Genomic DNA, 22,388 nt, shown 5'->3' on the forward strand with positions numbered 1-22,388 from the left:
ATATCAGAATATATTTGAGAGAGGAGAGATAAAAAAAGCTGCTTGTAGAAGCATTAGCTCAAATTAAGAAGTACAGTTTAAATGCTTATTTTTTGTCTAATATCATTTCTTAGAAGATGAGGCAATACATAAAAATTAAAAAAATAGTGAAAAATGAAATGCCTTCTAATTTCATAAATAAAAAGGCCTTCTAATTATTTATGATTTAATGCTTTCAGATTATTCTGTTTTATTCTTGTAATTACCTCTACCCTACTATACATACAGCCCTTTCAGATTGCTCAGAGATTGCTTATAGGACATTATGTGTATATGTGTGGGTGTGTGTGTGTGTGCATGTGTGTGTGTGTGTGTTAGTCACTCAGCTGTGTCCAACTCTTTGTGACCACGTGGACTGTAGTCCATGGGATTTTACAGGCAAGAATATTGGAGTGGGTTGCCATTTCCTTCTCCAGGGGATTTTCCCAACCCAGGGATTAAACCTGGGTCTTCTTCATTGCAGGTAGATTTTTTTAAGGTAGATTTATGTTGGTTTGCTTCTTAGAAGTGTTTGCATTACTTCAAGATAAATCTATGTTGCATAAAACTAGAGTGGAGAAATTAACACATCAATTTTAAGAGCTATGTATTAATCCCAATATCAACGGATAAAACAAAAGGAAAATTGTGACACTCTTCTGTAGAGTGTCAAATCATCTGTCTTCTTCTCCAACACCAAAACACTCTTCTCCAAAACAAAACTAGAATGTCTAGTTCTCAGCAGGTAAGTAGAGCTAATTAAAAACAAAGTGAGTAAATTTTGCCCTGTGTGATCTAGAAAGGCCATTAAGGATCACAGCCTGAGGTTTGGGTTTTGGTGGCTCATCCTTAAAAAAATGTTGGCTCTACCTAATGAGTGAACATCTTCATTTCAGTTGAAAATATATTTTAAAATATTGTCAGCTTGGAAGCTTTCCAATCTAGAAGAAAATGAAAGGCTACTAGAGACTACATTAACCTTTCTTGTGCACACAGGTTCCAGATGGATTTAAAGTAGGAAAAATATCACCTCCCGTTTACTTGACAAATGAATGGGTAGGCTATAATGCACTATCTGAAATCTTCCGGAATGACTGGTTAACTCCTGCACCTGTTGTTCAGCCACCTGAAGAGGATGGTGATTATGTTGAGCTTTATGATGCTGGTGCTGATACTGATGATTCTAATGACGCTTATGAAGATAGTTATGACCACGACAATGGCAGTGATGAGTTGAATGACCAGGTTGATCAGGCTGATGTTGTTGGTGAAGACCATGATGATGATGACAATGATGAGGTTATTGATGACAAAGGCAATAATCCTGATGATGCTTCTAGCTGGCCAAGGTTGGTTTTCTTGGATTATTTGCATTGTCCATGTTTTATAATTTCAGAACAATTTGTATCTTTGGTTTACCTTTAAAATTTATCACCAGGAGGGTGAATGAATTACATTTGCATATTGGTAAATGGTTGATTTTCAATAATAGATTTTTAAATTATTTTATTAAAAATTATTTTAATGCAAAACACTTAATTTTGCATTTCTTTTAATATTATATTTTATTAACATTCAACTCTTTGTTAAGTTCTTTATAACTGGCATTATCTGGGTGTTTCTCTTAAAATTAATGCTACTAATCATTCTGCCCTGTAAAATACAATGAGTGTGATAAATGGGGTGACAAATTAAGTAGTGTGCTTCTTAATAATTATAAGTTGAAGCCCTGATGTTTAGGGCTTTAGAGAACAAAGCCTCTAAATTTGTTGAGCAAATGTGATACTCACTTGATAGTTTTAAGCTCCAACTTACTAACATCCTTGAGACTCTGAAAACTGCTGTAACTGAATTCAATGCTCATTTAGTTTTATCTTCTTATAGAGTAGCTACTCAAAGTGATAATATTTAGTGAAGTATTGTTTTTGGCATACCACCAGTTCTTTACTATATATATAGTTACTTGGTCCTGCTTTATAAACAGCCAATGTGTTCTTATTTTAAATTTGCTTATGGTTTGTATTTAAACTGCTCTTAAAGATGATTCATTAACATAGTATATTTTTGTATTTTTAGAAAAATAACAGTGGGAAAATTGTTTGCTTTATAATATTGAAATTCATATTTTGTTTTGTTAATTTTCAACTGTTACTGGGGCTTTATATGACAGAACAGACTACAGAGTATTCAACATTTTTTCTTTTTTTTACCAACTAAGAAAACTACCAGGAATTCTAATCTCAAATTCATTTGCTTTTAGAATTATCATAGTTACTTATTTATGTTTTCTCTTATGCAAAAGATTATTGAGACATTTTGCTAAGCTTGGTGGTCCTAGCAAGTAATTAAGTGACTATATTAACTAAATGAGATCTATATTACTGAGCGTCCTGGTGATAGTAGTAGAAAAATCAATGAAAATCTGTTGCAGAATGGATGATACACATGTTAGAAGATCAAGGCATGTGTTTAAATTAACATAAGTTAAATATAAGAAATATTCAAATATGTTGTGGTTGAGCCAAAAATATGTGCTTGATCATTCATGTGGCTGTGAAGTTGCTAATGTATGAAATAGTCTATGATTTAAGAAAAAATATATTATTGCTGCTAACCTAATATATGTTCCTAATATGTCCTTTTCCCTCTGTCATGCAAATTTAGCCAGGGAGTTGAAAGCGACTATGATAATTCAGTATTAAGATTGACAGGACATATGGACATTTTTCATATCTATATCATACCAGTAGTGTTCACATAGAGCAAAAACACTTCTGGAGATGATACATATGTGTTAGTCAACTTAATTTTGTTTCACTTGTTGACATTTATTTTCATTGGGTGGCTTTCTATCATTAATTGAATCTTGTTATCAGGCCAAGCTGTGGCAGAGGCAGAAGCTACAAGCAAGATGGTAAAGATGGAAGTGATAGAGGAGAAGGATCTTTCAGTGGCTATGGAAGTCAGAGAGTTAATAGAAGCCATGGAGGAAGTGCAGCCCTTGGGGCCGGTGCAGCCATTGGAGACCATGAAGACCACAGAGCGAATGTAGGCAGTGGAAGAAGAGGCAAGGAGAGTAATGGAAATGAGGGAGTCAGTGGAACCAATGAAGAAAGTGAAGCCCAAGAACTGAATGGAGGAGAAAATTGCTCAGAGACAGATGATCCAATATTGGAGAGACCAGCATTCCAGGAATTTGAACATCAGCTAGAGGTAATACACCATTTGAAAAGGAGAATGAATTCATCTCCTTGTAAATGCATTTATTCATGTGATAGGTCATATTTCCAGCCACTACAAATATATTTTAAACTTCTATTCCAAAGTCTTAAACATTTTAAATTATATCTATAGATACATCTTTATTTCTTCTAATTCGGATGCTTCCTATTTTCTTCCAAGGACAAAAATATCTTCTTTGTCCACCTTTATTACTCAGATCATATGCTTGGGATCAGTTCAGTTCAGTCACTCAGTCATGTCCAACTCTTTGCGACCCCATTGACTGCAGCACACCAGGCTTCCCTGTCTATTACCAACTCTCAGAGCTTACTCAAACTCATATCCATCAAGGCGGTGATGTCATGCAACCTTCTCATCCTCTGTCGTCCCCTCCTCCTCTTGCCTTCAATCTTTCCCAGCATCAGGGTCTTTGAGTCAGTTCTTCACATCAGATGGCCAAAGTATTAAGAGTTTCAGCTTCAGCATCAGTCCTTCCAATCAATATTCAGGACTGATTCCTTTAGGATTGACCGGTTTGATCTTGCAGTCCAAGGGACTCTCAAGAGTCTTCTCCAACACCACAGTTCAAAAACATCAATTCTTCAGCGTTCAGCTTTCTTTATGATCCAATTCTCATATCCATACACGACTACTGGAAAAACCATAGCTTTGACCAGATGGACTTTTGTCAGCAAGTAATGTCTCTGCTTTTCAATATGCTGTCAAGATTGGTCATAATTTTTCTTCCAAGGAGCAAGCATCTTTTAATTTCATTGCTGTAGTCACCATCTACAGTGATTTTTGAGCCCAAGAAAATGGTCTGTCACTGTTTCCTTTATTTCCCCATCTATTTGCCATGAAGTGATGGGACCAGATGCCATGATCTTAGTTTTTTGAATGCTGAGTTTTAAGCCAGATTTTTCACCCCCCTCCTTCACATTCATCAAGAGGAAATGGCAAATGGAGAAGGGAATGAAGAAGGAAATGAAGAAGGAAAAATGGAGAACTCCATGAACAGTATGCTTGGGATTGTGTCTCTTAATACATACATTTTTTCTGGGAGAAAAATTTTTTATTGTGATAGAATAAATTTTTTATTGTGATAGAATACACATAACAGAAAGTTTCACATTTTAACTATTTTTAAGTGTACAGTTCAATGGAGTTAAGTACATTCACAGTGTTGTACAACCATTAATACTATTAATTTCTGGAGATTTTTTATCACCTCAACCAATTAACTCTCCATTATCCCCCCAAGTTCCCAATAACCTCCATTCTACTTTTGTATAGGTACCTTATATGAGCAGAATCATACAATATTTGTCTTTTTCTGTCTGTCTCAGCATAATATTTTCAAGGTTCATCCATTTAGCATCATATATCAGAATTTCCTTCCTTTTTAAGGCTTAATAAATAGTATGAATATATCACATTTTGTTTATCCATTCATCTTTTGATAGACACTTGAGTCATTTTCATCTTTGGCTGCTGTGAACATTGCTGTACAAGTATCTGTTATTGGAGCTGCAGTTTTTAGCTCTTTGATCTGTATACCTAGGAATGGAATTATTAGCTTGTATTTTAACTTTTTGAGAAACTGTTAACACAGACAATTTAAATGGAAGTAATGTACTGTGTTTAGACAATGATTTTGACATTCAAAAAACATTTACTGACTTTATAGATAAGTTTAAAAATACTCAAGTAGCTTCACAGATTGTAGATAAATAGGAATTATCACAGAGATTTCTTGAAACATGTGCTATTTGAAATAGTTCTTGGCAAATGTGGAGTATTGGATATCTGAACAGAGCTGAGATTACAGACAGAAGAATTATCATGCCAGTTTACTTCCCCAGCCCATTGTCCTATCATAAAAGTAACTTAGAAGATGCCTTGCTCTTTCATGAATTAATGACCCTATGCCAGCAATTTTCTCTGTCTATATGGCTTCCCCTTACCTCTTCTCTGCTTTTGAACTAGTCATCCTTCATGACCCAACTCATACTATGTTTAATCCATCCTTGACAACTGTTCTTCACCAGTCATGCAGTCCCAGGGTCCAACCTCAGGCTTGGTTTGTGGTAGGCATACAATAATTATGGTAAGGAATCAAGGAAGAATCAACAAAATTAGAAGTGAAAATGGAGAAATCACAACAGACAATATAGAAATACAAAGGATAATAAGAGACTACTATCAGCAACTATATGACAATAAAATGGACAACTTGGAAGAAATGGACGAATTCCTAGAAAAGTATAACTTTCCAAAACTGAACCAGGAAAAATAGAAAATCTTAATAAACTTATCACAAGCACGGAAATCGAAACTATAATCCAAAATCTTCCAACAAACACAAGCCCAGGACCAGATCGTTTCACAGCTGAATTTTACCAAAACTTTAGAGAAGAGCTAACACCTATCCTACTCAAACTCTTCTAGAATTACAGAGGAAGGTAAACTACCAAACTCATTCTGTGAGGCCACCATCACCCTAATACCAAAACCAGACAAAGATGCCAAAACAAGAAAACTACAGGCCAATATCCCTGAAGAACAGAGATGCGAAAATCCTCAACAAAATTATAGCAGACAGAATCCAACAACATGTTAAAAAATCATGCATCATGACCAGGAATGCAAAGATTCTTTAATATTTGCAAATCAATCAATGTGATACACCACATTAACAAACTGAAAGGAAAAAAAAAACATATGATGATCTCAATAGATGCAGAAAAAGCCTTTGACAAAATTCAACATCCATCTATGATTTAAAAGAAAAAAAACACCCTTCAGAAAGCAGGACCAGAAAGAACATACCTCAACATAATAAAAGCCATATATGATAAACCCACAGCAAACATTGTCCTCAGTGGTGAAAAATTGGAAGCATTTCCCCTAAAGTCAGGAAAAAAGCAAGGGTGCCCACTCTTACCACTACTATTGAACATAGTTTTGGAAGTTTTAGCCATAGCAATCAGAGAAGAAAAAGAAATAAAAGGAATCCATTTAGAGAAGAAGTAAAACTCTCACCATTTGCAGATGATATGATCCTCTGAATAGAAAACCCTAAAGACACCACCAGAAAATTACTAGAGCTAATCAACGAATAATGTTGTAGGATATAAAATTAATACACAGAAATCCCTTGCATTCCTATACACTAACAATGAGAAAACAGAAAGAAATTAATGAATCAATTTCATTCACCATCGCAATGAAAAGAATAAAATATTTGGGAATAAATCTACCTAAAGACGTAAAAGACCCATATATAGAAAACTATAAAACACTAATGAAATAAATCAGTGAGGACACAAATAGATGGAGAAATATACCATGTTCATGGATTGGAAGAGTCAATAGGGTGAAAATGAGTGTACTACCCAAAGCAATCTATAGATTCAATGCAATCCCTATCAAGCTACCAATGGTATTTTTCAGAGAACTAGAACAAATGATTTCAATTTGTATGCTGCTGCTGCTAAGTCACTTCAGTCGTGTCCGACTCTGTGTGACCCCAGAGACGGAATCCCACCAGGCTCCCCCGTCCTTGGGATTCTCCAGGCAAGAACCCGGGAGTGGGTTGCCATTTCCTTCTCCAATGCAGTAAAGTGAAAAGTGAAAGTGAAGTTGCTCAGTCGTGTCCGACTCTGTGCGATCCCATAGATGGCAGCCCACCAGGCTCCTCCATCCATGGGGTTTTCCAGGCAAGAGTACTGGAGTGGGTTGCCATTGCCTTCTCCGCACAATTTGTATGGAAATGCAAAAAACCTCAAATAGTCAAAGCGATCTTGAGAAAGAAGAATGGAACTGGAGGAATCAACCTGCCTGACTTCAGACTATGCTACAAAGCTACAGTTATCAAGACAGTATGGTACTGACACAAAGATAGAAACATAGATCAATGGAACAAAATAGAAAGCCCAGAGATAAATTCACGCACCTATGGACACCTTATCTTTGACAAAGGAGGCAAGAATATACAATGGAGAAAAGACAATCTCTTTAACAAGTGGTGCTGGGAAAACTGGTCAACCACCTATAAAGAAAAAAACTAGAACACTTTCTAACACCATACACAAAAATAAACTCAAAATGAATTAACGATCTAAATGTAAGACCAGAAACTATAAAACTCTAGAGGACAACATAGGCAAAAAACACTCTGAGATAAATCACAGCAGGATCCTCTATGACCCACCTCCCAGAGTAATGGAAATAAAAGCAAAAATAAACAAATGGGACCTAATTAAACTTAAAAGCTTTTTTCATAATGAAGGAAACTTTAAGCAGGATGAAAAGACAGCCTTTAGAATGGGAGAAAATAATAGCAAATGAAGCAACTGACAAAGAATTAATCTCCAAAATATACAAATAGCTCATGTAGCTCAATACCAGAAAAACAAATAACCCAATCCAAAAGTGGGGTAAAGAACTAAACAGACATTTCTCCAAAGAAGACATACAGATGACTAATAAACACATAAAAACATGCTCAGCATCACTCATTATCAGAGAAATGCAAATCAAAACTACAATGAGGTACCTTCTCACGCCAGTCAGAATGACTGCTATCCAAAAGTCTACAAACAATAAATTCTGGAGAGGGTACAGAGAAAAGGGAACCCTCTTCCACTGTTGGTGGGAATGCAAACTAGTACAGCCACTATGGAGAACAGTGTGGAGATTCCTTAAAGACCTGGAAATAGAACTGCCATATGACTCAGCAATCCCACTGCTGGGCATATACACCGAGGAAACCAGAATTGAAAGTGACACATGTACCCCAATGTTTGTCACAGCACTGTTTACAATAGCTAGGATATGGAAGCAACCTAGGTGTCCATCAGCAGATGAATGGATAAGAAAGCTGTGGTACATATACACAATGGAATTTTACTCAGCTATTTAAAAAAATGCTTTTGAATCAGTTCTAATGAGGTGGATGAAACTGGAGCCTATTATACAGAATGAAGTAGGTCAGAAAGAAAAATACCAATACAGTATACTAACACATATATATGGAATTTAGAAAGATGGTAATGATAAGCCTATATGTGAGACAGCAAAAGAGACACAGATATGAAGAACAGACTTTTGGACTCTGTGGGAGAAGGCAAGGGTGGGATGATTTGAGAGAACAGCATTGAAACATGTATTTTACCATATGTGAAATAGATCACCAGTCCAAGTTCGATGCATGAAACAGGGCACTCAAAGCCGGTGCACTGAGACAACTCTGAAGGATGAGATGGGGAGGGAGATGGGAGGAGTTTCAGCATGGGGGACACATGTACACCCATGGCTAATTCACATCAATGTATGGCAAAAACCACCACAATATTGTAAAGTAATTAGCCTCCAATTAAAATAAATAAATTAATTTAAAAAAGAAATCAAGGGAGGAAGGAAACAAAACAAACAAACAAAAAAACAAGGAAGGAAGAAACTCCCTAGATGATTTCCAATGGGAAAGCACTATCAGTAGAAAGGAATCTATGTCTGCCTGCCTGTCTGTCAGTCTATCTACTTGTCTTTCTATCCACCCATCTGCTCATCCATCCTAGTAGGTAGCTCTTACCTACCTACCTACCTACCTACCTGCCTACCTACTTATCTTAATTAAAGACATTAAAACAAGATGTCCTGGCATGGTTTTCACAGCACCCTTAGGTATCTCCAGTTATCTTAAGAAATGTTTTAAACATTTGCAGAGAGACTAGATCTTCCTTTCATTTTAAAAGGACATGTTGCCATATAACATTTTTATGGTAGGAAAGGTCATAAAAACAAGTTTTTGATAGGACAGGATAACTGTATCAATGCCAAGAATCACTGTTTATACATAAAAGAAATGCTTATTGGCAAACAGGCTTACCAAAAAGAATTGGTATGTTTTTCCATCGGATATGGCATCCCACATAAATTCTGTCACATTTTGTGACTTTATCCTTGTATTTCTTGTCTGTAAGTCAATAGAATCTAGCTAGGTCTTCACTGAAGCATTTTTGCACTCTGGAAATTGTGTTGGTTGATTTTCTATCATTAGCTTTGTCCTTTGACAAAATGAAATTGAATCCAGCACAATAGTACTTTTTAGTTTTTTCATGCAGCTATTTAAAATAATGTAACTGAAAGCATAAGCTTTGGAATCAGACAGACTTTGGCATCACACTTTAATCCCCCAAATTATTTATATTACCTTGAATAGATTGTTTAACTTCAATAAGCTTTAGTTTCCTTATAAGTAAAAGAGAGATAATCAAACTTACTTTTGGTGTTGTTGCAAGAATTCACAACAATCTGTAAATAAGATGCCTAACAGGATATCTGATGCACAGTAAAATTTCCACAAATTTTAAGTCCCCAAATTATATAGCTGAGGATTTCATGCTCCATGAATTTCTGTTCTGACATCAGTTGTCTCAATATAAGTTAGTTCTTTCTTTTCTGCTAACATTATTGAGTTCTATTGGTAAATGTGGGTTTTATAAGGATCAAGAATTACAGATGTTACAAAATTTGCATTCCCTCTTTCAAGTAACCCCTAGGCATCTTACATTTCTCTCACTGTTAATTTCCTAATAAAGTCAAAATCAATTTTTGATCATCTTTTAGGAGGCAGGCGGTAGAAGTGAGGCCTCAAATGCCATTGCCCCAGGTGCTGCACCCGCAGTACCTGATGCTCAGAACGACACTGTGGACATATCAGAAGTATCAACAGAATCAGGTTTCTCTGCCAGCCACTCATCTCCCTCCAATGATTCTGAAAGGACTGCAAATGCTGACTTTGCCAGTGCCATCTGTAAGTGTATTTAATATAATCTTCAAATGCTTCAGTCTGATCCATATTAAATACAGTTTTTGACCACTGGTTCATTATCAGAAAAGAATCAAGTCATTCTTATACTCAGTTGACATAAATTCAGATGGATTTTTTAAAAATCTACTCTTCACTAAATCTTTATAGCACCTAAATTCGAACTGTAATTGAGAAATTGGCTCCCTCATCTGGATTTCATTTGATATCTAATCACAGTAACTTGTAATGCATTCAGATACAGAAATATATTCTGTCTTGATTTATGTCATCTGATGATTTATGAATTATAGAAATGATAACTCCATAACATAAAATACAATAAACGAAAAGGAATTTTTCTAAGCTGTGTCTCATTTGTAAAAACACTCAAGTGCATATGGTGTACACACTAATAAATTCTCTCAATATCTTCGCTTCACAGTATATGCTGGATTAGTGGAAGTACCTGAGAAATCATCTAAGCGACCCTCTGACGTTAACGTTAACCCATTATATGTCTCTCATGAATGTAAAAAACCACTAATCCACATGTATGAAAAGGAATTCACTTCTGAGATCTGCTGTGGTTCTTTGTGGGGTAAGTTTGATTTCTTAAAACTGAAAAATAAAATGTACTGGAACATTTAGCAAAAAAAAAAAGAGTACATTTTTATTTTATAAAAACTAGTGTAAGTGCACAGATATAAAATATGTATTTGCTATTGACAAACTGTTTTCAGGGCTTCCCTGGTGACTCAGATGGTAAAGAATCTGCCTGCCATGCGGGAGACCTGGGTTCGATCCCTGGGTTAGAAAGATCCCCTGGAGAAGGGAATGCTAACCCGCTACAGTATTCTTGCCTGGAAAATCCCCATGGACAGAGGAGCCTAGTGTGCTACAGTCCATGGGGTTGCAAAGAGTCAGACATGACTGAGTGACTAAACACAACTGTTTTCAATTATGCATACATGCTAAGTCACTTCAATCCTATCCCTCTGTGCGACCCTGTGGACCATAACCCACCAGGCTCTGTCCAAGTGATTATCCTGGCAAGAATACTAGAGTGGGTTGCCATGCCCTCCTCGTTTCCAAGTATGTGTGTGTGTTTGTATATGTTATTAAACATACATATACACATGTATCTACACACAGAGAGAGTAGTTAACTTGCTTATTTATTTTCACTCAGTGCAGTTTGATGTTTGAATTACTCCCTCTCCTGTTCATTCTGTTTTTCTTTATAACCTGAATTAACTTTGCTAAAATATAAAATTGGACTAGGTTATAATTATTTGAAAATTCAAGCTTAGTATTTTTAATTTGTGATAGAATGCAATGTATAATACCTAGTGAGATTATTGCAAGAAATTTCTTCAAGTTCTTGTTTTTAAAATATCTTGAGGATTTGTAGACAAAATTCCTTGTATAATATCCTAACTTTGATAGACTTCTTCAGTCCTTTATTCCAGAAGAATTTTAACCACTTGGTAATTCTGAGACAATTTTTTACCTCAAGCCAGTCTGAATCATAAATGAAATAGAATAAATTAATGCAAGGAAGTGAAAAATCCAAAATAAATGCCAACCTCCAACCTGCAGTTTCATAGATTTTGCTTAACGTATGACTGAACAGGGGACATAATTTTAAATTAAAAATAGAGCAGTGTAGCAAATATTATAGTTTTGCGGGGGGGAAAAAAAAGCCATCCTCAAAGTTCTACTAATGTAATGTGTCAGATAACAAGAAAGCAAAGTTTATTTCTTTATCATTTATGCCTAGTAACCCATTTTTATAACTTGTGGTTTTATATTTTAAAATATAAAAGATAGTAGTAGTATGTGTCATCATGGTAGAACAGGATGCCCCAAATGGCCACTTCCGGTGTCTCAGTCCCCAGGAGTGTCCCAGCTGCTTCGTGCCTCTCCAAGGGGATTCTCCAAGATCAACAAGTGTGTCTGACCCAGGCACCTTTCAAACCACTGTGTCTGCCTTGAAACTTGAAGCATATGAGATTTTGTGCATGCCCTGTAAGAATAGAATTTCTTTTACTTATGGCCCTTCAGCTCTCCTGAAAATAAGCCCCACTTGATTTTCAAAACCAATTGTTCTAGGAGCTATCTTCCCAGTGCCAGACCCCCGGGCTGGGGAACCCAATTTGCATCTTGGATGCCAAACTCCTTGGGAAGAACCTCTTGTTTATGAGTCATCAGCTCTTGAATATGAGTCTTTACTAAACTGCATCTCTGTCATTCCTTCCCATCTTGTTGTGGCTCCTTTTTTATGTATTTAGTTGCAGAAAATTTTTCTGCTAGCCTTTAGGTCATTCTCATAGACAGTTGCTCTGTAAATAGTTGTAGTCTTTGTGTGCCCATGGAAAGAGGTGTGTTCAGAGTCTTTCTACTCCTCTGTCTTGATCCTGACCCCCATTTGAAGTGCATTCTGAATTTAGTTGAATCTGCTATTTTAGTCTTCTCATTCAGTCTTTAAAACAGTGCTTATATTTTAATGACTAGAGCCAGCACACAAGTAACAGAGTATAGGAATGTAAATACATGAAATAGGAACTAATTTTATAGACATTCAGCAATATAAGTTTTTTAATATATGCATGAACACAGAATCACCCAATTTTAAAATAATTTGCATATAATTATTTAAAAGTATTAAATCCCTGTTATAGTTAGGAATGAGAAACCAACAAGAGGGAAGGGGTATATGTGTACCTATGGCTGATTCATGTTGAGGTTTGACAGAAAACAACAAAATTCTGTAAAGCAATTATCCTTCAATTGAAAAATAATTAATTTTGTTTAAAAAAAGACTATATATACTAGGCCTCATGAATATTTAATAGGAACTTTCAAAAGAATTGACTGATTTTTGTAAAGTTTGGGACGTTACTAAAAGGTACTAAGTTAAACACAAAGTTCTATCTGTGTGATGGCATACCAGATACCAGCCAGTAGAATATTACCAGAGGGTGTTATTTTCTATATTTTAATGAAAATAAATTTGTTCTGTTAGTAGAGAGTTCCCTGTTACACAGAATGAAGTCAACAGTAGCTTAAAATGACAAACATCACCTTTACATAGATCAGCACACTGGAGGAGCAAAAGTATTAATATAAATGCAGTTATAAAAATGTAATCTCCAATTAAAATAAATAAATTTATATTAAAAAAGGTAAATTTAAAAAAATAAAAATGTAATCTGAGCTAATATAGCACTTTTCTTTTTGTATATGAACAGGAGTGAATTTGCTGTTGGGAACTCGATCGAATCTGTATCTGATGGACAGAAGTGGAAAGGCAGACATTACTAAACTTATAAAGAGAAGACCATTCCGTCAGATTCAAGTTGTAGAGCCACTCAATTTGCTGATTACCATCTCCGGTTTGTTTAAGAACTAAAATTAGCTGAATCATTATGCAGATTAATTAGGTGGTAAACTGGGCTAAATACTTTCTCAAGTGAAAGTGTTCCTAGGAAAGCACTGTAAATATAACTTTAATTGGGACACCAGGCTTTCCTACTTGTATTTTCTTAACTATTTACAATTTAAACTTCTGACTCCCCTTTGATGTCTGGATGTTTGATTGCAATGTACCTCTTCTATGTCAGGGAAAGGAAAAACCATGCCATTTGCATCCTATGAGGTCGTCTCTCAGTAACCATGCACAACTTTGGAAGTCACAGCTTCAGCCACCCATGCACTCACCACCACAGAAACCTCCACTATATACCTTTCCTGTGATGTGTTAGAAGCAACAAGGAACAAAGAGGCCAATAACTGGATAAAAATGAGAGTCTGTTGTACCTACCACAGCCCTATAATAAGGGTCTACAGATAGGGCTCGTAACAGGAATGGATCCTCTATTCTTCCCACATAGTAGCTGAACTTTTCAGTTTGGGTCAGTCAGAGCCTGAACCTTAGAATATGAGAGATCAAGTATATGGATGTTAAAAATATTGTGATTACTAAACAGTACTCGGTATCAGGAAAGCACTAACATTAATGCTGACTTTAGGCAAAAAACTATTCTTGAAAGATTGGGAAAAATGTTAAATGTTTTAACTGTAGAATAAAATGATACTAATCACAGTAATTTTTATGTGCTTCTATACTTCCTGTCTATACCTAATATGATATTGCACATTAATAAATGATTATGTATAGTCCTAAATATGATTAATGTTGCTTTAAGTTTTGATTAGAGAAAATCCCCTAGAAAAATATACCAAAGTATCATGATTTTTTAAATCGTTTTTCTTGGCCATTCATTTATAATTGTTTGAGGCACACGGAAGCAACATTTAACTTTTGAATACATCTGGATGGCTTGCAGGCTGCACATCTGGATAACAGATTTCTTTTTATCCAGCTTTCTCTAACCCAAATATTCTCTTTTTATTGCTGAAGTTTCTCTTAAATGTGGATTATTTTTGCATCAGATAGTACAGAGAATGTTAGTATAGAAAGATACCTGATAGTTTGGAGCTCAAATTTATTATTTGAGAACAGAATGACAATAGATATAGATACTTAAATTCTAACACTGCTAAAAAATGTGTAAAAATATGTTTAAGATTACATGAATAAGAATCTTATTGTTGGGCCTAGAAATCTTATAGTCTAAAACTGACTATAAAGTCACTATATATGAAAATAAATGTGTGATTAATAATGGCTTGTTTTTCTGAAAGAACTGTAAGAATTTGATGGGATTTACAATTAGAAATAGCAAGAAGAGATAAGAAAGCCTTCCTCAGCAATCAATGCAAAGAAATAGAGGAAAACAAGACTAGAGATCTCTTCAAGAAAATTAGAGATACCAAGGGAACATTTCATGCAAAGATGGGCTCGATAAAGGACAGAAATGGTATGGACCTAACCGAAGCAGAAGATATTAAGAAGAGGTGGCAAGAACACACAGAACTGTACAAAAAAGATCTTCATGACTGGATAATCACGATGGTGTGATCACTCACCTAGAGCCAGATCCTGGAATGTGAAGTCAAGTGGGCCTTAGAAAGCATATGTGAGATAGCAAAAGAGACACAGATGTATAGAACAGTCTTTTGGACTCTGTGGGAGAGGGAGAGGGTGGGATGATGTGGGAGAATGGCATTGAAACATGTATAATATCATATAAAAAACGAATCGCCAGTCCAGGTTTGATGCATGATACTGGATGCTTGGGGCTGGTGGACTTAGACGACCCAGAGGGATGGTACGGGGAGGGAGGAGGGAAGGGGGTTCAGGATGGGGAACACATGTATACCTGTGGCAGATTCATGTTGATGTATGGCAAAACCAATACAATATTGTAAAGTAATTAACCTCCAATTAAAATAAATAAATTTATAATAAAAAGAAAGCATCACTACGAACAAAGCTAGTGGAAGTGATGGAATTCCAGTTGAGCTACTTCAAATCCTGAAAGATGTTGCTGTGAAAGTGCTGCACTCAATATGCCAGCAAATTTCGAAAACTCAGCAAGTGGCCACAGGACTAGAAAAGGTCAGTTTTTCATTCCAATCCCAAAGAAAGGCAATGCCAAAGAATGCTCAGACTACCACACAATTGCACTCATCTCACATGATAGTAAAGTAATGCTCAAAATTCTCCAAGCCAGGCTTCAGCAATACGTGAACCGTGAACTTCCAGATGTTCAAGCTGGTTTTAGAAAAGGCAGAGGAACAAGAGATCAAATTGCCAACATCTGCTGGATCATCAAAAAGCAAGAGAGTTCCAGAAAAACATCTAGCTCTGCTTTATTGACTATGTCAAAGCCTTTGACTGTGTGGATCACAATAAACTGTGGTAAATTCTGAAAGGGATGGGAATACCAGACCACCTGACCTTCCTCTGGAGAAATTTGTATGCAGGTCAGGAAGCAACAGTTAGAACTGGACATGGAACAACAGACTGGTTCCAAATAGGAATAGGAGTACATCAAGGCTGTAAATTGTCACCCTGCTTATTTAACTTCTATGCAGAGTACATCATGAGAAATGCTGGGCTGGAAGAAGCACAAGCTGGAATCAAAATTGCTGGGAGAAATATCAATAACCTCAGATATGCAGATGACACCACCCTTATGGCAGAAAGTGAAGAGGAACTACAAAGCCTCTTGATGAAAGTGAAAGAGGACAGTGAAACAGTTGGCTTAAAACTCAACATTCAGAAAATGAAGATCATGGCATCCGGTCCCATCACTTCATGGGAAATAGATGGGGAAACAGTGGAAACAGTGTCAGACTTTATTTTTGGGGACTCCAAAATCACTGCAGATGGTGACTGCAGCCATGAAATTAAAAGACGCTTACTGCTTGGAAGAAAAGTTATGACCAACCTAGATAGCATATTCAAAAGCAGAGACATTACTTTTCCAACAACGGTCTGTCTAGTCAAGGCTATGGTTTTTCCAGTGGTCATGTATGGATGTGAGAGTTGGACTGTGAAGAAAGCTGAGTGCCAAAGAATTGATGCTTTTGAACTGTGGTGTTGGAGGAGACTCTTGAGGAGTCCCTTGGACTGCAAGGAGATCCAACCAGTCCATTCTGAAGGAAATCAGCCCTGGGACTTCTTTGGAAGGAATAATGCTAAAGCTGAAACTCCAGTACTTTGGCCACCTCATGCAAAGAGTTGATACATTGGAAAAGACTCTGATGTTGGGAGGGATCGGGGGCAGGAGGAGAAGGGGATGACAGAGGATGAGATGGCTGGATGGCATCACCAACTCAATGGACGTGAGTCTGAGTGACCTCCGGGAGTTGGTGATGGACAGGGAGGCCTGGTGTGCTACGATTCATGAGGTCGCAAAGTGTCAAATGTGACTGAGTGCCTGAACTGAGTAACTGACTGCCAATTAGAAAAATAACATTAAAGATAGATTAGGCTGAGAAAAAATAATAAACCGTTCGATTTCTTTGTAAGTTTACTGGAATGAAAGAGTACAGAGAAAGAGACCCATCTCACTAGCTGAGGACGCCTAACAGTCAATACACCAGACATATCTTCTCATATATGCACACTACCAGAGATAGCTTCTAGGTCTCTGAGTCTCAAAAAAGTCATGGCTTAGATAGAAAGCTAAAGTACAAATGAATGGATGGTAATTCTGTTGCCCACACAGTAGTAGTCTTAACGTGTTCCAAAAAGTATTGTCCATTCACTTCTACTTTGATAACTGGTAGACACTTCAGCTATCTTGGAAGTGAGAGACTAAAAGAAACTTTGCTATCATATTTCCAAACTCTAAAGGGGAGACCCAATGCAGTATAGTTTTTTAAAAGTGCTTTTTACTTTAATTAAAAGATTTGATTAAAAGACAAAATTCCTTTACCTTTTTTTGTTCTTCTAATATGTAAAAAAAAATAGACTGAATTCAAACACTGTGTCTTTCCTTATCTATCAGGCCGTAAGAACAGACTTCGAGTGTATCATTTGACCTGGCTGAGAAATAAGATTCTGAATGATGATCCAGAAAGTAAAAGAAGACAAGAGGAAATGCTCAAAACAGAAGAAGCCTGCAAAGCCATTGATAAGCTGACAGGCTGTGAACACTTCAGTGTCCGTAAGTCTCATTTCACATTTGCTTTTGCTGTTGTTTAGTCATTGCCATGTCCAACTCTTCTGTGACCTCTTGGACTGTAGCCTTCCAGGCTCCCTAGTCCTTCGAATTTCCCAGGCAAGAATACTGGAATATGTTGCCATTTACCTCAGCTATATAAATTTTGCCTCCCTTCATTTGGTGAAGTATATTCTTGTGAAAGGAAAGCAGAGAAAGGAAAACATTTGCAACTTCAACTACAAAAATAAGTAAATTTCTCTGAGACATCTTTCAAGCCTTTTATGTCACAATAATGGCTGTTATTGAAAAAATATTGATTGACTGAAATAGCTGTTGAAGTTAAATTTGGTTTACTTTTTCTCCTTTCTTCCCTTCCCACTCACTCTAATTAGTTCACGTTAACTGATGTTTCTTCCTGCTTCTATTTAACTTCAATTGTATAAATGTTTATGTGTCTTCAATAACCTGTAAGGAGATTTATATGACATTGTCTTTCCTTGGAGCAGCAATAAAATAGAATCCCATAATGATTCCTTTTTTAAAACTTGGAAAATCCCTCTTAATACTGACCAAGAAACTCTACCATGAGTCAAAAAGCAAATTTATCAATTATCTGCTGGCTCTCATTCCCACTTATGATATTCATGAGTATAATTGCAAAATATTTCCTGTCTGATTAGTGTGTTTTCATATCCCCTGTGTCTTCACAACCATCCACTGTGGAATGGAGTAACAAATCCAGGGTCTCAGACTCCTGCTGTCATCTCTCAACAACTTGGAAGTAATGCTTTCCCATTCTTTCTATTTCTGAAGCAAATCCCCTCTACTCTTAGCCTTTTATCCTTCTTTCCTCTTTACTAATTGTCTATCAGTCAGAACTAGTGGCATAGGTAAGAGATAGTTGGAATCACATAATATGAGTTGTGGCAGGATATTTTTATCCTGACTGACCATTTCTATTCTGCATACTAAGAGGCTTTCCCAGGATAGGTTTCATATATGTATACATATGTGATGCCATGTACTATAGCCTACCAGGCTCTTCCACCCATGAAATTCTCCAGGCAAGAGTACTGGAGTGGGTTGCCATTTCCTTCTCCAGGGGATCTTCCTAACCCAGGGATCATACCCAAGTCTCCCGCATTGCAGGCAGATGCTTTACCATCTGAGCCACCAGGGAAGCCCATATACATACATCAGTCAGTTTAGTTCAGTTCAGTCGCTCAGTCGTGTCTGACTCTTTGCGACCCCGTGAATCGCAGCACGCCAGGCCTCGCTGTCCATCACCAACTCCCGGAGGTCACTCAGACTCACGTCCATCGAGTCAGTGATGCCATCCAGCCATCTCATCCTTGGTCGTCCCCTTCTCCTCCTGCCCCTAATCCCTCCCAACATCAGAGTCTTCTCCAATGAGTCAGCTCTTTGCATGAGGTGGCCAAAGTACTGGAGTTTCAGCTTTAGCATCATTCCTTCCAAAGAAATCCCAGGGCTGATCTCCTTCAGAATGGACTTGTTGGATCTCCTTGCAGTCCAAGGGACTCTCAAGAGTCTTCTCCAACACCACAGTTCAAAAGCATCAATCCTTCGGCACTCAGCTTTCTTCACAGTCCAACTCTCACATCCATTCACATCCATACATGACCACTGGAAAAACCATAGCCTTGACTAGACGGACCTTTGTTGGAAAAGTAATGTCTCTGCTTTTCAATATGCTATCTAGGTTAGCCATAACTTTTCTTCCAAGCAGTAAGCGTCTTTTAATTTCATGGCTGCAGTCACCATCTGCAGTGATTTTGGAGTCCCCAAAAATAAAGTCTGACACTGTTTCCACTGTTTCCCCATCTATTTCCCATGAAATGATGGGACCAGATGCCTTGATCTTCATTTTCTGAATGTTGAGCTTTAAGCCAACTTTTTCGCTCTCCACTTTAACTTTCATCAAGAGGCTTTGTAGTTCCTCTTCACTTTCTGCCATAAGGGTGGTGTCATCTGCATATCTGAGGTTATTGATATTTCTCCCGGCAATCTTGATTGCAGCCTGTGCTTCTTCCAGCCCAGCGTTTCTCATGATGTACTCTGCATATAATACATACACACAAATAAAGGTAGAAATGAGTGCCCAGACAACTTAAGTATTAAATAAATATACTATTTTCTTCTAGTTTTGTGTATCACTACTTTAATATTCTCAGATGTCAACCCAGAAGTTGATATAGCAGAAGTACCTCTTACTAACTTATCAAATTTTTAGTTCAATAAGAGAGAGTTTACAAAGATAGTCAACCTTGCAAAGATAGTCCTGTGCGTTTGTGAAACAGATGGACTAGTTTAGTCTACTTTTCCTGGCTGATTGCATTCCAATCCATCCCAGCTCTCTAATAACACTTGTCCTACTGACGAGTGGAACAGTAGTTCCTTACCAAAGGAGAATAACAACATAAACATACTTGCCTTGTATTTTCTTAGCCTTCCAAGGTCCACAAAATAATGGACTGATACCAATTACTGCCATATATTAAAATTATCAGCATTATTTGCTTAAAAGAGAATTTGTTTGCTTGTTGGGGGATTTATTAATCGTAATTCTTTGACCTACTTCTGAACAGTTAAAAAAAGAAAGAAAGAGAGGCCAGACTCAGAGAGGAAGAGATACAGAGTGAGAGAGAATGAGAGAGGAAGGGAAAGGAAAGGAGAGAGGGAATTCTAATATATTAGTCTTAGATGAAGTCTGGCTAGAGAAGACAGCAGCAGTATCTCTGCCAAAGAAGAGGGATTTAGCACAAACATAAATCTAGAAGTAGGACAACATATTTCGTAAGAGCCAGAAGGTCTGGCCAAGGGCAAATATATACTTTTTATAAACTTTCTCTTTCTTTAATAAAAAAGCTCTATTGAAATAATTTATATTCCATAAAATACACCCAATTAAAGGGTACAATTAAGTTGCAGTATGTTTGTAGAGTTGTGTAACCATCACATGATCTGATTTTCATCATTCTAACAAGAAACGTCATAGCCATTAGCAATCACTGCACATTTAATTCCTCTTACCTTATTCCCTTCATAATCTTAAGAAGCTACTGATCTACTTTCTCTGCTATAGATTTGTCTTTTCTCCACGATTTACATAAATGGAATTATACATCATATGATCTTTTGTGACAAGCTTCTGTCACATACCATAATGTTTTCAAGGTTCATCCATGTTATAACCAGTACAACATGTATCAGTATTCCTTTTTATTGCATTGTATAAATATTTCATCTTTTGTTTATCCATTATAAATTCATTGCTTAAAATGTCTTTCTTCTGGTTCTAACCGTCCAAGTAGGTGTAAAGTGGCATCATATTATAGTTTTGATTTGCATTTCCCTCATGAATAATGTTGTTGAGCACTCAAGAGTTTATTGGCCATTTGTATATCTCCCTTGGGTTATTTATATTTTTGTTATTGAGTTGTGTTTTTTATATATTCTGGATACTAGACCCTTACAGATATATGATTTGGAAATATTTATTCCTGTTCCATACTTTGTCTTTTCACTCTCTTGATAGTTTCCTTTGATACATAGAAGAGTGAATTTTAATGAAACCCAATTTAGCTTTCTTTTTTTGTTGTTTATGCTTTGGTGTCAAACATGAGAATCTATTACCATGAAGGTTTATTTGCTTTTAAGAGCTTCATAGTTTTAGCTCTTACATTTAGGTCTTTGATCTATTTCAAGTTAATTATTGTATATATGGATTAAGGTAAGACATCCAGTTCATTTTTTAATGTGTAGATATTCAGTTGTCTCAGTACCATTTGATGAAGAAATTATTGTTTCTCTATTAAATATTCTTGGCACCATGACCATAAATGTACTTTACTTATAGACATTCAGTTCTACTCCATTGATCTATATGCCTATCCTTATGGCAGTACTACACTGCTTTGATCATTATAGTTTATAATAAGTTAAGAAACTGGGAACTGTGAGTCATCCAACATTGTTTTTTATTTTCAAGAGCATTTGGCCTCTTCCACTTCCATGTGAATTTTAATCAGCACTTCTGTTTATGCATAGGGGGCCATTGGGATTTTAGAGATTGCATATTCAAATCCATAAATCACTCTGGATGCTATTGCCTTCTTAATTGTCATTGTTATGACATTTTTAACAACAAATACAAATACTTGAGTGTTCTTGTTAACCCTGTGGCATTGTTACTTCTTTGTATTTTATCATTGTAGTCCAACATGAAGAAACAACATATATTGCAATTGCTTTGAAATCATCGATTCACCTGTATGCATGGGCACCGAAGTCCTTTGATGAAAGCACTGCCATTAAAGTGAGTGGTCTCCATTTTCACTGGGCTTTCTTTTGAGAAATTGGAAACAGAACAGTATTTGGAATATAGTAGGAGATATATAGATGCTATTCTTCTACAGTTAATGTAATTTGAAAAGACCGTGTCAATAATTATCATTTAACCCTTTTCTAGACAATTCACAGGCACCAAACCAAGGGAGAATGTGAGGGAAATCCCTGACCCCTCCCCTTACAGGAACTTCCTACCAGCTCCTCACTCCTAATTCCTGTAGCTAACATGAATAACTCCTCTTCTAAAGCCACAAACACAAGTTTTGGGTGCCACCCCAATGACTTGAAGCTGAGAAAGTCCCTGTTCTCTCTTAGTGGGGGGTGGAGAGCAGAGGGAAGGTAAGGAAAGGTGTGGCAGTGGCAGAGTGGGGAACCCCCTGGTAGAGG

General features: G+C 36.6%; 1 protein-coding gene across 2 annotated transcripts in view; it reads left to right on the forward strand.

Annotated features, from left to right (window-relative positions):
• NRK (Nik related kinase) overlaps nucleotides 1-22,388 on the forward strand; it is a 126,021-nt gene that overhangs the window by 90,798 nt on the left and 12,835 nt on the right. The window contains exons 18-24 of one of the 2 annotated variants that reach the window (XM_070291067.1): nucleotides 1,015-1,367; nucleotides 2,895-3,231; nucleotides 9,871-10,057; nucleotides 10,497-10,652; nucleotides 13,305-13,448; nucleotides 17,478-17,636; nucleotides 21,869-21,973. In XM_070291067.1, coding sequence (XP_070147168.1) covers nucleotides 1,015-1,367; nucleotides 2,895-3,231; nucleotides 9,871-10,057; nucleotides 10,497-10,652; nucleotides 13,305-13,448; nucleotides 17,478-17,636; nucleotides 21,869-21,973 — 1,441 coding nt within the window. The remainder of the gene's footprint in view (nucleotides 1-1,014; nucleotides 1,368-2,894; nucleotides 3,232-9,870; nucleotides 10,058-10,496; nucleotides 10,653-13,304; nucleotides 13,449-17,477; nucleotides 17,637-21,868; nucleotides 21,974-22,388) is intronic. The other variant, XM_070291066.1, reaches the window with a different exon arrangement.

Source organism: Ovis canadensis, chromosome X (genome assembly GCF_042477335.2).
Source record: "Ovis canadensis isolate MfBH-ARS-UI-01 breed Bighorn chromosome X, ARS-UI_OviCan_v2, whole genome shotgun sequence".
Taxonomy (NCBI): domain Eukaryota; kingdom Metazoa; phylum Chordata; class Mammalia; order Artiodactyla; family Bovidae; genus Ovis; species Ovis canadensis.